At 36.6% G+C, this 20,745-nt stretch overlaps 1 protein-coding gene across 8 annotated transcripts in view; it reads left to right on the top strand.

Moving 5' to 3' along the window:
* The window catches only part of LOC125236157 (brain tumor protein), an 834,846-nt gene that overhangs the window by 640,029 nt on the left and 174,072 nt on the right, over positions 1–20,745 (top strand). For 3 of the 8 annotated variants that reach the window (XR_007178171.1, XM_048142858.1, XM_048142860.1), the window contains exon 2: positions 1,708–1,751. The exons of 4 other annotated variants lie outside the window; for them this stretch is intronic. Coding sequence is in view for 2 of the 4 variants with exons in the window: in XM_048142860.1 (XP_047998817.1) it covers positions 1,708–1,751 (44 nt within the window). In the remaining 2 variants the exon portion in view is untranslated. Of the gene's footprint in view, positions 1–1,706; positions 1,752–20,745 lie in introns of those variants that run through there. One more of the 8 variants, XM_048142863.1, reaches the window with a different exon arrangement.

Here is a 20,745-nt window from a genome sequence, read left to right on the forward strand (position 1 = left end):
ATGATAGTCCGGCAAACTAGTGCTACACTGAGAGGAAAAACAATCAGTTTTCATGTTCGTTCAACAAGTTTTTTGGTTAAAATAGCGCCTACGTGTTCTTTGGTTCAAGCAACAAGTTAGATTTTGTACATTTAGTACATTCTACCAAGTTACTTGTCATTCGAATCAACAATATATTTGAATCAACCAGTCGATTTTATAAAAGCAACATGACACATATTGTTTTAAACATATGTTTGGCTGATTCAATCAAATATCTTTTAACAAGTTTGAACTTGTTGTTCGAACAAATTCGACTTGTACCATCAATATTGTGATTTATCCGTTTACTAAAATACTTTTGAATCAAACGGATAAAACTTGTTAAATTCACAATGCAAATTTCTCTCAGTGTAGATTAAATGTTAAAAACCTAATAGAAACATTGTTTATTGTAACAATCATGAGTTCACTGAATGCTAGATTTGACTGGAATCAATGTGTACGATTCGATCCAGTTTATTTAGTGCTGCATTCGAATGTTACTGGAAATACTGGAATAGATTTAAAAACGCAGCATGATTTTCGACAATAATAATACATTTTTATTCGTAGCCCAGTATTTAGTCCATAACTTTCATCAAAATAGCCCAGTTCATTTTAGATTCCATTAACTCTCAAATAGTCCTTACACCCTGGCGGGTGCTGCCTCTGCGTGTGTCCCATGATACGGGCAAGGGCAACATCCGCTCGGTGTACCCCTTACATTTCATTAAAGTGTCAAAAGGGCCTCTACGCGTTGGCTTCGGTCCGGAACACCATTGTTCCGTGATGGCAAAGACATTGATATTATCACTCTCGAAATCTGAACGCAAAAGTTGGAACAGAGTCGCTTTTCTCCGAAATCGTGAACTATTGTTTTATTTATCAGTGTAAATATTCCATGAGTATAAAAAGTTAGTTCACGGTCCCCAAACAGTGTAGTCACGAGGTAAATCTGATAAAGTTCAAGCGCCTCGGATGATGTCATTACAATGATGGTGTTTTGTAACTAGTTGAATACGGATACGGCCAACCTATACTATACCTATTTACGTACCTATTGTACTGGCTTTGCGAATTCGCTACAAAATATTCATAATCAGCGAAAATGTATTTATGTAATTATTCTCGAACCTGGGGGCCGATTTTTGAGTCTCACTGTCACTAAAATACCGGTTGAAAACGGTGAATTTTCAGTGACAATTTTCTGAATTCGAACGCCGTGAGACTCAAAAATCGGCCCCCTGTCCACAACATAAAAAATCGTGGCATATAAGTATTTATAGTATTTAGTTTATCCTTGCATGTTTAAATTTCAAAGGAAACTCAACATCATAATCATCAATATTCAGGGTACGTAGCCGAATGGCACACACGCTCACAAAACGCTCACGGAACGAAACGCTCGTAGATATCTATTTCTATCGCTCTTGCGTATTGGCGTTACAGAGCCAGACTACCTTTCGCGGCGTTTCGTTTTCGTTTCGCGTCGCAGAAATGCCATTTCGCTACGGCAGCAGTTTTATCTTGACAAAACCATACTGCTGCGAAGAATGTACTAAGACTATCACTTTTTATGTTCAGTTTTATTTAATGCTGTGCTTTGTTATCATTTAGTTATTATATAATATATTTCAATGTAAAGTGAAAAATGTGATATGATAATTGTCGATGTTTTGTTTACAGGTACCTATTGAAACTCTACTGAAGAACTTCATATGTTTATTAAGGTAATATTTGTTTTACTATTTTCATTTTTAATTCTCAAGTATCTTGGTATCTGACGACCGGTCTGGCGCAGTCACCGGTAAGGGCATTTATTTGTGTGATGAGCACAGATATTTGTTCCTGAGTCATGGATGTTTTCTATGTATATAAGTATTTAAATATTATATGTATATATCGTTGTCTGAGTACCCACAACACAAGCCTTCTTGAGCTTACCGTGGGCCTCAGTCGATCTGTGTAAGAATGTCTTATAATATTTATTTATTTATTTATCTGAAAGTACATATTGAACAAATGTTCTGTAGTCTCTAGGCAAAAGTCTAGGGAATCCAGAAGGTCTAGCCCAAGTGACAATCGTTGACGTTAAGTGGCGATTAGGGCACGCAAACCGGTTATAACCGTAACCGAAATAACCCGTTATAACCGGTTATTCGGCAAATTTTCATAACCGATTATTAGGATACTCAAATAACCGATTACGGTTATTATCGGTTATTATTGTATGTCTGAAATTCGATGAATTTGACCTTTTAATGACTAGAAATTACTGTATTTTTGCCTGTGACTATCGTTTTTGTCATTATTGTTAGTAACGAAAATATAACAAATTTCTTCCCTTACTTGTGAACGGTTTTGATTGAATGTTATATTGTTATATCACGTCGAAGGCCTTAGTATCACTTTCACTAATTTGCGGGTTTTGTTAAAAAAACACACTTTAACTTAAGTTCTTTAATTCTTTCCCTTTATTATGGTATTTTTTCTATTATTTTATTGAAAATCTACCACTTTTTGTTGAAAATAACCGGAACCAATTATAACCGGTTATTTTTAGAGTATAACCGAAACCATAACCGGTTATGATTTTCTTTTATGAAATAGGCAGCAAACGAGCAGACGAGCCGCCTGATGGGAAGCAGTCATCGCCGCCCATGGACATAAGCAACATCAGGGGAGCCACTTATGCGTCGGTTATTATGTGTTGGTTATTGGTTAATTTGGTCGGTTATTGCATTCCCTAGTCGCGATCGAAACGCAGCCTTGCTCTGTCGCGCCACTACAGAAGAGCGAGACGACACGCTTACGAAGCATAACAGATTGTAACGTTGTCTAGTACCCTGAAGCTAACAAGTTGTATATAACCGTATGTAAATTATGTTACTAGATAAACTCCCACGCGATCATTGTCTCGGAAACTTGCACAATGCAACTCACGTGACTTACCTTAACTGAGGTATCAATCGTGTGAACTGCTGTTACGTCAAATACTGCATAAGAACGGTTACACGGTGTATGAGCGGGGCAGTTGCAAAACTTTTATGGTGGCCGTTGTTTTGAAAACTTTTAATTGTAGGGCTGTTTTTACTGGATTTTAATAGAATTTCGGGCCAAAATATGGTAAGGGCAAATTTTATAGTTTTTAGGCACATAACAGGCGTGATCCGAATTTAATAGTAGGTTATTAATGAAATCTGGAAATAATGGAGATGGTGATTTGTCAGTGTTAATATCCACGTAGCCAAAAATCGATTATAGGTATACATCTCTTGCGTTGAATGATGTCCCCTATAATCAAAAGGCGAGTACATTTTGCATTAAAACAAGTTTTAATTTTGATCAAGCCTTAGTAGGTCCTGTATTAATGTAGGTACATACATACATACATACAATCACGCCTGCATTCCATAAAGGGGTAGGCATGCACATGAAACTACTAGAATTTGTACCACTCTTGGCAAATAAGAGGTTGCCAACCTCTCGCCTGCGCCACAATTTAACCCACATCCCACAGTCGACTTCTACGACACCCACGGGGGTGGTGAAATTCTTTACCCGTCAAAGACATTTGAGCTCAAACTGAACATACTTGGACAAATGTCTCTTCAAACTGATGTACCTACTACACATACATGTATATTAAGGAAACAGAGGTTCACGCACTCTTCAAGTACGTTTTTTGTCCGCCAACGTGTCAACGACATTCGGCGGAAATAAGGCTTGTTGGCATGCCGTAATTTGGTCGGTTTTCTAGTTTGTGCAAAAACAATTGAACGACCTTCAGGGGTACTTGTCTGCTCATTTTCATGGTAAAAAAGGTTTACTATTCATGATTCCGTATGTTTCTAAGGCCCGCTTGCACAAACCACTTATCTCAGGGTTAGTGGGCTGTCATCTGTCAAATTCCATATAAAATGGTAGGTTAACCCTCCATTTTCATTGGTGCAAGTGGCACTAAGACAGTTGTGTTTAGTACAGTTGTCATCAGGTATATGAGAGCTCCCGAGGTGATTAAAACATCGGAATACGCACTCTAAGAGCGTTTACACATTATCCGATCCGACATCGGATGTAGGAACGATCACGAAAGGATGTTAAAGGCAAAAATCAAAGATGGCTCCTTTCAATCTCATAGAAATGATCCACGTCAGTCGGAATGAATGGAACAGCCAATAATTTTTTCGCTTTTTCACAATTTGTGCCATAAGAAAAGTTGTTCAGTATGATTTAATTTATTAACCCTTAAATTCATGGTGATCATATATTTGATGGCCCGTGGCTCGATATGTAGCTATCCACAATCACATTTATTGCTTAATTATTATTCATTATTTATTACTATTTAATAAACAATTAAATAAATTTAATAATATAATGATTTACTATTTATTATTAAAGGATTAAGATGAAATGGCGGAAAAGTGTAAAAAAACAGAATGATGGCGATTTTTAGTATGTGATTTTTTCGAAGTTAGTAATTAGTTTATGTTTAAACATTTTATCATAGGGGTTTCACAAATAGTGTACCTTTTGAATAGTAGTAATTTTTTTTTTAAATAAAACTTACCAATAACGATATATTTATATAAATAAGATTTGGCCTATTTAATTTCTAACACGGATTTAGTATAAAAATCGATCTTAAATATTTTTTTTATTACTTTTCCCAGAGTCAGAAAACCATTGTCTATCACATAAATTCATATATCTCGTTAAAAGAAAAATTCATGCATTTAAGGGTTAAGAACCTTAAGGCTTAAGAACCTTAAGGCTAACTAGAAGTACGAATTTCGTGAATACATTTGTTGCCTGAACTTTAGCCCACATATCCCACAGTAATAAAGTACATCACTAATTAATACGTCTACGATTTCACTGTAATAAAATTAACTTGCAATCCGAGCCGTTGATAGTATGATATTGAATTACAAATCACATGAAGGCCAATTCGAACTCACGTTTTGATATCTAAATGATGTCAAGTTGTTATCATAAGCATGTGTGTACTTGACTGTCAAATAATGAATTACGTCATGGCAGCCGAAATGTATCATGTCGAGCCTTTTTTCGCGGTTTCAGGTATGGTCCAATAGTAAAAGCTGCTCAGTATGCCCAGTAAATAATAGTCTTGACACTTACAAATAAAAGCTAAATGTTCCGCGAATGATAACAAAATTATCAATGTTTTTCATCAAATGTAGGTATGCTCGAATTTGTCTAAAGTCATAGCTTACTTCAGCTCACGCACTGAACAATAAAACGCCAATTAAAGTTATATTATATGGTTGGTGCTGACAACACCTATTACTAATACGAATGCTTTAATGGGCTATAATATAAGGGTCATTAATTCGTCGTTAACTTACGATTACGATATAATCACTGTAAAGTTTATTTACTTAAATGATTCTTTACACACATGGTTTAAAACAATGCATAAATAAATAGACTGTTAAAACAGCTATATCAATAGATAAATGTAACAAAAATTTAAACTAGGAAAAAGCAAGGAACCATACTTTCCAATTTTGCTAATTGCTAATTTGAACTTTGAAGCACTCAGTTATTTATGCGATCAGTAGGTATTGAACGCAAGCGCCCTAACCTAACCATCTTTGGCAATATAATATGTAGATATGTATTCATTAACATGACAACTAATTATAATTATGTACCTTTAGACTCACCCAGATCCCACAGTCAAACTGTGTAAACAGTTTTGGGGGACATTGTATTTACATTTAAGTTTTTATGTGAGATGTTTTATTAAATAAATAATAATAAAAAAAAGCGACGTAAAGAAAAATCACGCAAATCTGCAGTAAGCGCGTTGTCACATTTCAAACATTCCGTGATCGCTTGCGTATATCTCATAAAATAACCGCGCGCTTTTAGTATGTTATGTTGGCACTTCCATGACGATGACATAGGACCCTAATTTAGAATCTAAACATTTGTCTACATGTTTAATGTTTATCTTATTTTACACAGGAAGCGGGTTATCAGTGCGTTTAATAATTAAAGTGGCCCTTTGTACACACAACTATGGCTGTAATAAACGTATGTGGTTTCAATGTATTGTGCCAACCATCATATATTATGATTATACCGCATCATCACTTACCATCAGGTGTGATCGTGGTCAAACGTCTACCTATCCATACTAAAAAAAAAAAAACTTTATTAAATACTAGCTTTTCCCACGGCTTCGTACTAATCTAATCTTGTTTTTTCATACAAGTTTTGGACCTCCATTTCATCCCCTTAGGAGGTGAATTTTGAAAAATCCTTTCTTAGTGCTCCTTTACACTCTATACGGAACTTACGTGCCAAATTTGGAATCTCTAGGACCAACGGTTTCGGCTGTGCGTTGATATGTCAGTCAGTCAGTCAGTCAATTTCTTCTTTTATATATTTAGATAATTTTTCCAAACGAGAAATCGAGATTTGCTTAGAACTTAATTTCGAATTTTAATGACATGTGTTAAAATTTATATGTTAGCAACCCTCACGATTGTATCAGCTTAAATATTTATTTTATTAAAATAAATTCGTTTTATTAGAAGTATATCACAATTAATATTATTTACTAAAACGGAACATAATTGCGTATGATTGATTTTTAGAACTACCTCCGATGTTTCGAGGATGACGTTAGCTGAGAGCAATTTCTTGGGGTAGTTATTACCTAAAACTATCGTAAACGTAAAAATAAATGTAATACTTCAAATGAAAAATATGTAGGTATTACTTTATTCCATCAAATAAGTAATAAGGTTTTTTTTACCTAAAACGTACCTACATTATAAATTGTGAATACGGGCCTAATTTCAGCATTATAAAGGTTTTCAGGAGAATTCTGCTTGAATACATTACCCACTCGGGCATATTCGTTTCAATTTCATAATATAATGGAACATTCGTCGCAAATCGACTGAAAACCTAATTGTTTACTACCTAATTGTAATGTTACGTACTTTTAGAAATAGAGGTTGAATGGGGGTGTATTTCATAATTTAGTCTTCAAGCCACCATATTTTTCACCACCCTGATCGTACGTTAAACAACTTTGCTCTCTTATGAATAAAAAAACTATTTATGCATAATTTTCTACATGGAGAATTTACTAGGTAAAAAACAAATAATAATAGGTATTGTAGTCCTAAAGCTTAAAAATACTAGTAGGGATTTTATGTTTTAAGGTACCTCTACGAAACGGCTAAAATTTGATTAGTCGTAGTCAATTCCTGAATGCTATATTACCGAATAGGATAATACCAGACCAGTGGATAACGACCGCTTACTGAGCCACATCATTTTGTTTTATTTACCGTCCCGTTCACTCTCATCAGTGAACACGCATTAGTTCAAAAAATCTTGATTGCCTCAACGCCCCACTAGACGTCAAGCGACCTAATAAATAATAAGTCACGCTTCAAAATAAACGAAAAAATGTCCCCTGATTAATGCCCAAGGTTTGACAGGTAAAAAAACTGACGCGACGCATCAACCCGACCCGAATCAAGCTCTATTCAACTTGACAATAGAATCTCTATACAGCCAGGCCAGGCTAGCCGAAGCGACAATATTTGACGCTACGAAACGCAGTCTGACTCTTTCACACCACTATAGAAGAGCGATAGGGAGAACTAGCTACGAAGCGATTGTGACTTTGGCTAATTTAGTACTGTTGATCTGAAAGCCACTCTATTACTTATCGCTCGAAGTTCATTCTCCATTGTGCCCGTTTAAAGCTGTATTACAAGTGCGTTAAAGGGTATATTTGCGTGCTGGGGGAAGAAAGGAATTCAATATGGCGGCCATGGAAAGGATGCGTCAGGATATAAAAATCACGGTTGGATGAGTGCGGGTGGGCCGTAGTCTCGTGTCGAAATTTCGTTTTCATATAGGCTTAGGTCGATGGAAATCTGGAAATATCGCACCTTTCACAGGTGAGGCTGAAAATAAATCCGTTAAGTTGAACGTGAGGATTTATCTCGGAGAAAATAATCATTTTATGCTTTACTAGATTTTTCCTGGGAATTGCGGAATGCTTCATACAAACTGTCACCCCCCATTTTAGTTTAGTGGGAGATTAGAAAGAGACAAAAGGTAACCTATGTCACTCCATCCCTTCGACTATCTCCACTTAAAAAAAATCACGTCAATTCGTCGCTCTTGCCGTGAAAGACGGACGAACAAACCGTAATACCTTGTCAAAGACTACTTTGGACTTAAGTTCGACGAAACCTTAGTACGTACTTAGTTTAACTTTAAGGATATTTCTGCAATACATATATAAGATTCTAAGCATTTGTATGTCAATTAAACTTGGTCGTGTTTAAAAAAAATAAAGTTTGTTTTTTATATTAATCTAAGATAGTAACTTAAATGGTTAGTATACTATGTATATACAAATACAAACATTATTAAATACGTTCATATATTTCATAAACATTTGATCGCGGCAAGTTATGTAAATTGCCATTTCAAAAAGGTTTATTTCACTTTTAATAGTTCGAAATAAATTTAAATTTTCTTTGAGGCTGTGAGATAGATTTTCAACAAAGATAAATATTTTAGCATAGCGTAGAAATTGCATACCTATTGTTGAACTTAATATGGGCCTTGTTGCCTGAATTAAATATGTAATAAATAAAAGTTGTGTTTCGCAATTATACTCTTTAACCTTCTGGTTAAAAAGTAATTATACAAAAATGGAACTCGCTCCATTAAAAAGGTCTATGGCCGAAGGTCCTTGATCTCACATTAAATGTAAGTATACCTACGTGAATTCATTTGTATACTTAAATAAGTATAAAACGTGAACTCATATGCGTCACTATGTGATAATGTGTGAGTACCCACAACACAAGCCCTTGAGCGTACCGTGGGGCTCAGTCAATCTGTGTAAATGTGCTATGATTAATTTAATTTAATGATACAACTTTAAGAGGAAACGGTAGCGAAAATGCTAAAATGGAAAGGAGCCCCCCTTTCAGTTGGGAATTTTAGTTAACTAGATTTATCGAAAAAAAATTGTCCATTAAGAACAACTCAGTCAAAAGATATTTCAAAAAAATCTTTAAAATCGAGGTTCCGCTCTCGACTCTTTCCTCCTTCAAAACTTAATCAATCGGAACGAAATTTGAGATTCTGAATAACAATGAAATAATCTATGTCGGACCGTTTAGCTTACCAATCTTGAGTACCACACCTTTTTTGCGCCACAATGAAAAAGGCCGTTTTTGGAAATTTTTGATTGGCTCTGGAGTCTTTAAAAAGCAGAATATCAAAAAAATCAAAACGGTCCGACACAGATAAAAATAATAACAATCTGTGTTGAAAAAATCATTGCTTAAAAACCAGGGAGGAAATAGTCGAGAGCGTTTGTATGGAGAATTGACCCCTACCGTATCGTCTTAAGATGTTGCGGAACAGTCTCTTGTAGTTTCTTAAACTGGGTAGGTAAAAGCCCTAAGACCACATTCATATCTTATACTTTTAAACGAGCAATTCTTGTATATATATTTATTTATTTCTTTATATATACCGACGATCTCGGAAACCGCTCTAACGATTTCGCTGAAATTTGTTATGTGGGGGTTTTCGGGGGTGAAAAATCGATCTAGCGTAGCCTTAGATCCCGGAAAACGCGAATTTTCGAGTTTTCATGAGTTTTTCTTTCACGTTTGTACACGTAAAATATGGTCGTTAATTTCGCCGCGCGCATCGATTCCGCTTAGCTCAGTCGTACGAGGTCGGTCTAATGTACGCAGATAGATCGTAGGTGCCAGGGTTTCGAATCCCGGCCAGAAATTAAGTTTTTGTTTTTTGTCTTTTTTTTGTTTTTGTATTTATAAGTTTTTTTTTTAATCTAAAGACGTGATATATTAAAAAATAGAACCGAGCGAAGCTCGGTCGCCCAGATATTATGAATAATGTAGGTATGTCTCTTTATCTACGGAGTATCTCGGGGCACAAGTACGCTACTTCGCGGGTAAGATACCTAATTACCTGCTGTCTTTGTCTAAGGAGGTAGCTTAGTATAATAACGTTATCACTTTTAACAAGGCCACTTTACTCAGAGAGCGACACCAGAAACATAAGTGCAAAATATAATTTTAGAAACACAAAGCCCCACTCCTCGCCGTGTAGTCGCATATTTGAGACTGTCCATGTCTAAAAGGTCCATATGTTTAATACGGTCGTACATTCGTTAATATATCGCGATTGCCGACATGCTTCAAGTCATATGGAGACCCATCATCAGGCATGAGTGCTCGCAGTGCCAATACTCCGTGCAGTTGTACTTCCATATGACTCGAAACATGTCGCCAATCGCGGTATATAACGTGAGTAGGTACCTACATCCTTATACAGAATGAAATAAAAATAACCAGCCATACTGTAACGAGCTGATTATGCATCACTAAGTGACCGACCACACCAGAGCGTCGCGTGTCTCGGGGCGCGCAACGGACGTCCGCGCCACGCCACCAGTAGGCCTAGCACATGATGGCCGCGGGAGTATGTCGCCGCGAGATAGACTACCCGTCCTTATGTCATTAATACAGTTAGAAGAAGACGTGGCATCTATCTCGCGGCGACATACTCCCGCGGCCATCATGTGCTAGGCCTACTGAGTGTAATTTAAAAAACGTCTCCTCAGTACATTTTGTATAGGAAGGACGTAAGGCGCGCCGCCAAGCGGCGCGGCGCGCGCCACGCCGCCGCCACGCCACCTGGGGCGCGTCTTACGTCCTTCCTATACAAAATGTACTGAGGAGACGTTTTTTGAATTACACTCAGGTGGCGTGGCGCGGACGTCCGTTGCGCGCCCCGAGACACGCGACGCTCTGGTGTGGCCGGTCCCTAATATGCAAGGTACGGCTGGTCCTTTTTTTACGCTGTATATATTTGAATGTCTCCCGAAAGCTTAACGTATAGAAATTTTCCATATTACACTTGGAGCAGACGGACCCTTTTATATGGAAAGTCACATTTATCTAATATACCCATCTTACGTACACTTTAATAACATAATAAGCTTAATACCTTTTCCGCGTATAATCAAATTTACATGTAGATGTTTAGATGTTTTCGGAAACAGACGGGCATTTCCGCTGCCAGAGGAGCCTATTGTAAAATAATCGTATCCTGCCATTGAATCTCGTTGATGTATGCAAATGTCTGATTTCGATGTTTTTTTCGTTGATTTCATTGAAAGATCGCCATTGGCTTGCATGACAATAGAGCTTCCTGAGTGTAACAAATTTACGAACATTTTTTAAATTATCGAGCTTTATAAATTTTTTCACGTTACCACAACACCGCTAATTCAAGACGACCTTTCAGCAAATTGGTTACAAAAAGTTCTTTGTTGTATATATGTATCTACAAATATGTCGTGGCCTCGGGGTGGAAATCTTATATTGGATCTTTAAGGAAAAGTAAAGATCTTTTCGAGTCGAGAGTGAATACGGCTTTTTCTACGTGCGAACGAAGTCAAAACCTTGCGTTCACATTTTTAATACATTTACAATTATACATCAATGCTGTTTGTACATCCATTCTACGCTAATCCAATTTGAACATACATTTTGATGTCACACAATTCGCACGTTCTTGTTCGTACGGCGCGAGCGATTCGACCGACGTATGATAACAAAATCATATAATTTATACACTATGTAACATAATTGCCGAAGATAAATCCTACGGCTTATACATTACCTTCTATAGTACCTTTAATTTTCATGGTGTTTGTTTTAAAAAAAGGAAGTGGTATTCGTAACCGCTATTCGATACCGGTTATGCTCTTAAATGGATCACCAGCATTAATGTTACACCCTGTATATCAAATTTAAAGTCAAATTGGCCTCTAGAAGGTCTACTGTCCAACGAAACCAAAGGTCACGAAAATCACGTAATCTTGCCCTTTTTCACCTTGACACATAATTTCTTTTTCGGCTCACTAGGGGTCAAGTTTGAGCGTTTTTTTGAATCGCTGGCTAATTACGGGGCCATATCTAAAATGTCAATAAGTACAACATTGACAACATATGCCAATGTCACAAGGTTAATACGGGTAAGTGTGAATGACCTTTACTTTAGAATTATATACTGTGCTACTTGATCCATTTGTTATTTGTGTTCTTTTCATATATGTACTGCTAATTTGTGGACCAATAGATCGAGCATGTTTCGTAGTAAAAAATATATGAAATGTCCCACAAGTTTAAACCTTACAATGAATGATTCTAAAGTCTTTAGAAGCTTTGCTTTTCACGATTTATTAATACCGTATACAGAACGCGCAAAATATTATGATTTGAATTTCATTATTCAACAGATATTTTTACATCCCTTGACTGAAAGATTTCCTTAGGGTTAAATAAAAGTTTTTTATTCCCTTTTTAGAATTTTCGGTTTAATTACTTTGAGGCAGCCCTTTCAAGGCGTGTGATAAATATTTATAAACAAATTTGTTTTTAAGCCTTTTTGCGGATTTTTTGCTGATATTCTTTTACTATTTGAAGTTCAAAGTGGGTATTTTTTACTCTGCAGTAATTATGTAGATTCGCTTTTCTCCTACCACACTTAAAACAAGGCAGGATCTCTAAAAATAATTAAAACATAATTCATTATTTAACTAAAATTAGGCGGACATCATTAAAAAGAAAGAATAGGCCATTAGAACAGTCTCGCAACACTTAACAACTAAACACACGATTAAAATGAAAAATGAAGGCCCAAGTCCCCGGGTGGGCCTTTTGTCGAATCACCATAAAACAATTAGGTATTCTTGTACTGTAATTTGGGCTCACACCGACAGACGAATTTGTAATTCAAAAACCCAAAGTTGGGGCTGACGTTTTGAATTTTAACTTCATTTACATACACAAATGAGTCATCTGCGGGCTCGTTACGACTGACGGTACAGTCAGGAACAAAAGAAATACGCCAGAATACGAGCCAAATGTATCTACCCTTCTTTTAGACTATTACTGTAAAATTCGGCTATATGAGAGGCACGCGGCGTGGTAGTGATGATGATGATGATGTATGCGTGCAAGTAATTCCGTGCGCGATGTATACATGCTTTGCGAAGACATGTTTTTTTTTAGTTTGAATAGGTAGACGTTTGACCACGATCACACCTGTTGGTAAGTGATGATGCAGTCTACGGCGGAGCACGCTTACCTATGAGATACCTATTTACTCTTGCTTTAAAGAGACCTGGATTATACTCATGCGGAAACAGAGACTCAGGCAGGGCATTTTTCTTAAAGTTTCTTAACAGGCCTACCCAATCGTAACTTGTACAGAAAGGACCTGCCCAATTGCAACTTGCATAGTGAAGTGTTACTGCATCCCATCCCAATTAAATACAACGATGTAGACGTGCAGTTATCATACATGATTTGCAGCCCCATTTGTCGACTCAAACTTTTCCTTAAAATACATATATCTTCTTTCCGCCATCGCCCTATACGCGACAACATTTCCATCTCCATCATTTAGATGGCTGACAGTCCTCAACTGTGCGTTTCTCCAGAAACTTCCAGAAACTTCCTGCCTCGCACAGCTAATCTGTGGAATGAATTGTCGCCAGCGGTATTTCCGGACCAATACGACCTTCAAACCTTCAAGAAAAGAGCGTACACCCATCTTAAAGGCCGGCAACGCACCTCCAACACTTTTGGTGTTTCGGGTGTCCATGGGCGGCAGTGATCGGTTACCATCAGGCGACCTGTCTGCTCGTTTGCCTTCTGTCCTATAAAAAATCGGGTATTATTGCACTGCAGGTGTTTGGTGAGTTGTTTAACCCACTAATATTGATGCTGACTGTACTACACTCGTTTTGTTGTACAGAACATTAGTACAGACGTATTTAATTTGGTCGCTGGAATTAAAATGTAGCGGAATTAATAGTGACCGCTCTCTCCGCTCATTGCACTAACGAAAAATTGCAATAAGTGGATTAATTCTGTTAGGATGTGTATCAATTTATCACACACTAAAGACAAGACTAAAGCATAAACATCAAAGACAAGACTAAAGCATAAACATCAAGTCATAGAAATGCGGTTGACATGTTATAGGTAAGTAGGTATACCTATCTCGGGGTATATCACGACATAATGCAAAATCTCTGTACTCAAATTGTCTTTTATCAGAAACATCAAGCCCAGAAACCTTTTGTAAGCCTCTTCCTTCTTTCAACGTAACTGCACTTAAAAATACCTCATTTCCTCCATATAAATCTCGGTGCGACACCTAGGGTTAATTCCCAGGGTTATAAATCCGTTGACGTCAGGTAGCAGCTTTATTAAGGAGTTACATTTCTCACTCATACAGCTTCAGCCCTCACAGCTTAGAAAGTAGTAAGCGACGGAATTTTACTCAACGTTCATGCCTTTACAAGGGTTACATGGCAAAGAAAGGCTGTTCGCTTTTCGAGGATTTGAATAGCTAAATATGAATTTATGACCTGTGTTATGATGTGTTTTAAATATTGATATTGCAAGAAATGATTTATGGTATATTGGAGCCTTATTCTACATATCTTATGTTTTATCTAAGGACTTGAAAATACGATAATTTACGACGCGACGAACTAAATTGTGTGACGAAGTAAACGCGAAATGATATAATAACATGAGAAAAGAGCAGAGTTTCATTGCGTAACCAGCCAGAAAATTGTTTCTAGAGTTAAATAAAAATAAATCATTGTTAACTCTACATAAAGAACATTAAGTAAGTAATTTAAATATTATGAGGTCATCAAGTCTTTTGTTTCGCTAGGAGTCGCCATTATAATATTATAGCGAAATATAAAATGAACGAAGGCTGATGACTATGTCTTGTTAGCTTACATAAAATAATTTACAACTCATTTTATAGCTTACAAATATCTGTCCTGTATATTTTCAAGGCGTTAGTCTGTTTTCACATTATCCGATCCGATATCGGATGTCGGAAGGATTTCAATGGAAAAAAGTTGGCGCCTGTAATGATGGGATATCGGTCCTACATCCGATATCAAACTACACTTGGATCGGTGTCTAACTTCAACGATTGTCAATCAATCAATCAATCAAAATATTCTTTATTCAAATAGGCTTACAATAAGCACTTTTAAATTGTCAACAGTGTACAATATTCATCTTATTCTAAATATCAGAGCAATTTATTGGTGCAATAAACAATATTGTTTTAAAACTACATACTGTCGTTTCGGCTAGGCCGGCTGTTCAGATATTTTGTTTAGCTCGGGCGCTCCGATACTTGGTACTTGGTTCACATAATGACGTCACAGCACTCACAACAGCTACACCCAAGGCGCGGGATCAGGTACTTGCGCTGGTCACTGACCAAGGAACCTTTAGGTGACTGTTACACCATCATAATAAGACCCCCCTCTCACCCCTCGCTTGTACAGCTTCAGGTCAAATTACAGGATCTGAGAGACCTTTTTGAAATGGCTAAGGATTCTTAACGGCCAGTATTATCAGAACTCCATAGAAGGAATTTAAAAGTCGAGTAAGCGTTCTAAGAGATCTGGTTAAAAGTTTGTTACTTTTTTTAACCATATGTTTTGTGGTCTTTTTGTTAGTTGGTATGTCTGGTAGGTGAACGTCTCCTGGCATTTTATCTTGGTTTTGTATTATTTATGGGTTAATAAGGTTAAATATTTGAACGTTTGACTCATCAAGTTGTTTACAATAAGTTGTAAACGTTGTAACTGTTTAATTGATTTAGATGACGTGTGTTATGATTTATTTCTAAGTACATTAATATAATAATATAATGTATACGCAGTATAAAACGGAATGAAGCTATTCATTTAATAGTAGTAATTTAAATTGCGTTTGTAATGCATAATTATATGAAGTAGTAACATTTTCATTTTTAAATAAATAAATAAATATTGGGGGACACCTTACACAGGTCTATACCTAGCCCTAAACTGAGCAAACCTTGTACTATAGGTGCTAGGCGACGATATACATACTTATATAGATAAATACATACTTATATACATAGAAAACATCCATGACTCAGGAACATCTGTCTTCATCACACAAATAAATGCCCTTACCGGGATTCGAACCCGTCAATTATATTCAATAGAATATAACTGACGAGTGTAAAGCACTCATGTCAGTAAACCAATACAAAATGGTTATTTATATATTTTCATGTTTTTTCTTTGTATACACACAAAAATATGCCCGATATTTTTCAATAAAATAAACGATAGTCAACAGACCAACTAGAACGTTTACTTAATCATGTTTGTGATAAAACTACATAGATTTAAATATAAGGTACAGCGGGACAAATCTCGACTGGGGGGTAATTGTAACTAATCCATTTTTTCCATTATTACACTATGATGTTGCGTTCTACATGTATCCACTGAACACGCCTACCACATATAACCGGTGGACACCCTATTTAATAATGCAAATATTGTAAAACATGGAAAAAATGGACCAGTTACATTTGCCCCCCAGTCGAGATTTGGCCCGTTGTACCTTAACCTAAATTGATTTTGACGATATACTTATTATTGATTAAAAATATAATCTTAATTATTTTTTCCACAATAAATTTTTCCAAAATAGTGAAAAACCTTTGAAGTGTCTTAAAAATTCTGCTTAAAGATACCTATTAGTTTGCAGTTGAATTTTCGATACTTCGAGAAAAAGCTTAAATTACCTTCATTAGATCATTCATCTGGATTTTTTTCTGATAAAACATTAAAGTGCTCTTCCAATAGTGGAATTAAGTTACACAAACAAACTTATACATACAATAGTTGCTAGAGGCAAGTGTGACTTAACATATAATTTACGTATAACGGGTCAAAACGTGTCTACGATTATTTAGCAGCCCTCAACCTTGCCAGACGGAATTCCTAATGAAAACGAAACGATTTTTATATCATACCAGGGTCGAAAAAAACACCACTTCAACTTTACCATCACCTTATCTCTAGTAAAAAGAAGATAAGGTATAAACTCTCTCGCGCCCTTGTAAAATTTATTCTTGCCGTCGGACGGGATAGGAAAAGTGGTCAAAAGCGGTCGAACTGGTTCCGAGATGTTGTTTTGTCTTATTTTTGTGGGCAGGAGGCACTGACCACCACAATAAAGGTCCGTGGGCTGTTTTAAGGTCTGCGCGGGCGTTGGTTTCACGCCAGATGATATTCGAGTTTAAATATCGTCACTAGTTTGGAAAAAAAACTTGTCTCTTCTTCTGTCAATGAAGAAAAAATGTAGTAAAACTACATGTGTGTACGGAATGAGTTTTGAATAATTCACGGTTATTTTTATTAGAGTTATATTGACCGAAATATGCGACGAAATATCGGGAGCTCGACAAAACTCAAAAAGGTAATCACCGTCTATATCCCGGTCAATACGTCTATTGTCTATGTATGGAATACACATAGAGTTACTGCGTTTTAACTTTGAGGCATGTTGCTAGGCAGAGTGATGGCAGATGGACTAAAATGTTAACAGAATGGTGGCCGTTCCCAGAAGTAAGAAGCGCTTGGCATCCGTTAGCTCTTTGGGTGGACGACATCCGGAAAATTGCGAGTCACAACTGGATGAGACTAGCTCAGGACCGGGACAAGTAGCGTACTAAAAGAGAGGCCTATGCTCAGCAGGGGGCGATAAAGGGCTGATATGATGATGAACTGATGATATGTCGGTGTATGTGTTAATAATTAAAGGAGATATAAGTTTATACTAGTAACTCTTCGTAACTAAAGAGCCTCGTAACTTCGTAAAGTTAGTTATGAATTTATAATTGGGTAACATTTTGTTTTGTGTGTATAAGAGTTTTGAACTTACCTATTACTTGAATGCGTGGGGTATACTAGGTATGTGTCTACAGGAAACAGTGCTAACATTATTAACATATTTTATTATGCACTGTTAACTCCATATCAATGATTACTTTTATTAGTTCTTATATGCGGTTTCCACCTTTCAATGAAGTGATTACTAGGCAGGTTTAACAGGTTCAGGTGTATATTTATTTAGGTTTTTCGTGTTAACTGCGAAACCAAAGAGTGACGCTAGTCACTCATACTTAGATTTAAAAAATCACTTTAGAGTGTCAAACATAGGCACACTAAAACTATATTTAAATAGTACAAAATCTACGAAGCCACACCCAAGTATATCAGTATGGTGTGTCGTAACAGCTTGGCCTAGACCAGTTTATTAGCTAACAATGGCCTAAGGGAAGTTTTACGCAATCGGGCGATCGCTACGCAGTACTAGAAAGTTGGAGCAACTTATCTAGTACGAATTATGGACGGAAGATGGCGGTAGTAAAAGCTAAAACTAATTATTTATGGTAATTGTTATGAAATTTAATATAGATTATTAATTTTATCGGTAGTTATCACTAGATGGATTTGCTCGTTGTATGTTTTCTAACAAACTATTGTTTGTTTCCATAATTCGTTTTATTTTAGAGCTTCAGCACTGCGAATATGTAACTCTCGTGTACAGCGTAAAATTCGATATGACTAATTACCCCTAACTTTGCACTATCTACAAAAAACAAATCAACGAGTAAAGTAAATAATGTTTATGTACATGTGTATTGGTAACCCTAAGAAAAAGCATTCGTTACAACTCTCTACAAAACACAGAATTAGATTTAGATAGAAGAAACGAGTTCATTTATTTGTATGGCGGCCGAGCGTGTCAGATTTTGTACTGAAGTTGTTACTTGCCTGTGATTTTAAATATGTCTCAGGCCCTTGAGTGTTGATAAGTTTTATGTTGTTGCAATTAAATATCATGTAACGAGGCATTTTTAATGTTTTTGTTGACTTCAACTTACAAAAATTGACGCCCGAAAGCTGCAAGCTGCGATTAAAGACGCTAAGTAGATACGTTTGCTTGATCTATGGTTTATATGACATCTGTGCTACAAAATAATAACATTCATCTTTCGTTCTTCAATATTCTGTTATAAATCCAGCCATAGACTTCAAAAGATTCAAAAATCGAACACAAAAACCAATGTAAACACACATGCAGTAAACCAAGTTCATCTTTTTATAGCACAGCCCTATGCCGAAAAAAAAAAGAAAACGGTACCAAACGCACACAGATGCTCTATGGCCGAGTAGGGAGGTGCCACGTCGGTATCGATTAGTCTGCTACTAATTTATGTCAGTGTTACTTTGTAGTCTGTTTATTAGGCTCGATAATATTGTGTGACAGTATTTTATACGACTTACAAAAGCGCTTTAGATTTTTGAGTTAAGTGTCAGTGGGTACAATAAGTTAATAATTTACTACACTACATAATTTACTACAGGCCATTCTACCCCATGCATGTGATTGCTTATAAGTTCATGTCATGACTCTTTATTGAAATATTTTTTTGGATTTTATACATTTCTATGATATGCTGACAAATTATCAGATGAATCCTATTATGCGCAGCGATCACTATCCCCCATTATACAATGTACTGTACATCAACAATAGGTAATACGGTTGTATAAAAATAAAACCTACAAAAAGTATTTCTGCGCCATAATATGTAAGTATATGATAAATAGGTATATCTATAGCCTGGGTGGGTTGATTTTTCGTGGCATTTTTGCGATTTGCGCAACAGACAAAATCGTTATGAAATCGAATACTGCGTATCATGACTTCAACTTTGACATCAACAGTAGCACGACTATGAAAGCTTTTTATCATTTGGAGACCTGTTGTTTACCTTTACTTGAGCTGTTTTCTTTATTTCACTTTTACGTTTGAATTTGACCGTTGTCATTAATGTCTCGGATCTAATTTTATCAGTATCATGGCCATCGTCCACTGACCATAGGCCTCTTTTTAAGTAAGCCACTTATTCCCGGTCTTGAACCAATCTAATCCTAAGTTACCCGCAATCTTCCTTATTTGGGGTTGCGATTAGACTGAACACCAACCTTTCTAGCCAACGGATGCCGACTCCTCTCGTCTGAGAACGGCCACCACTCCATTATCACTTGTACCTACTAAAATATATTACAATACAATACAATACTCCTTATAGCACACCTCACATAGTTTACAAGTAATGCATATTTAGTTTGCCACTACGATAAAAATCGGTATCCGTCCTCCGCAAATTCAACCAAACATCGACAACATCCCGCAGCACTATTATTTATCCATCTATTTATACCCGTCCAAGTGTTCGGTTCATTAGTTGTGAACATATTGCGGTGTTTACGCGGTATTTCTGGAGCTGCCCGCCACGTGGGACTGCGTGTGGGGCTGCATAAACATGCACCGATACCGGTTTATCGGCAGAATCGGTTTCGAATCGGTGAATACCGGTTAAACCGATTTATCTCCCTTACAAACTTTGGGAACACAGATTTTATTGCGCTACGTAAACTACGTATCTAGGCATGGGGACGGGCCTAGGTCGGTTATGCGAGACTTCATAAGCTGATGAGACGAGCGGGCGTAGCACACTAGTTGGATCAACTTTATCGCATCGGTGCCTCCCTATTGCACTTACAAATAGTGCGAAAAAGATGACCTGACGTTATATCGTTTATCACGCGACCGTGCTTGCCTGCCAGAACTTTTTTTGAGGGAAAATGCGTTACGCATTCTATTTAGGCACGGAAACAGGCCTGGGATGGTTATTTGGATATGTAGGACCTAG

This window comes from Leguminivora glycinivorella, chromosome 18 (genome assembly GCF_023078275.1).
Source record: "Leguminivora glycinivorella isolate SPB_JAAS2020 chromosome 18, LegGlyc_1.1, whole genome shotgun sequence".
Taxonomy (NCBI): domain Eukaryota; kingdom Metazoa; phylum Arthropoda; class Insecta; order Lepidoptera; family Tortricidae; genus Leguminivora; species Leguminivora glycinivorella.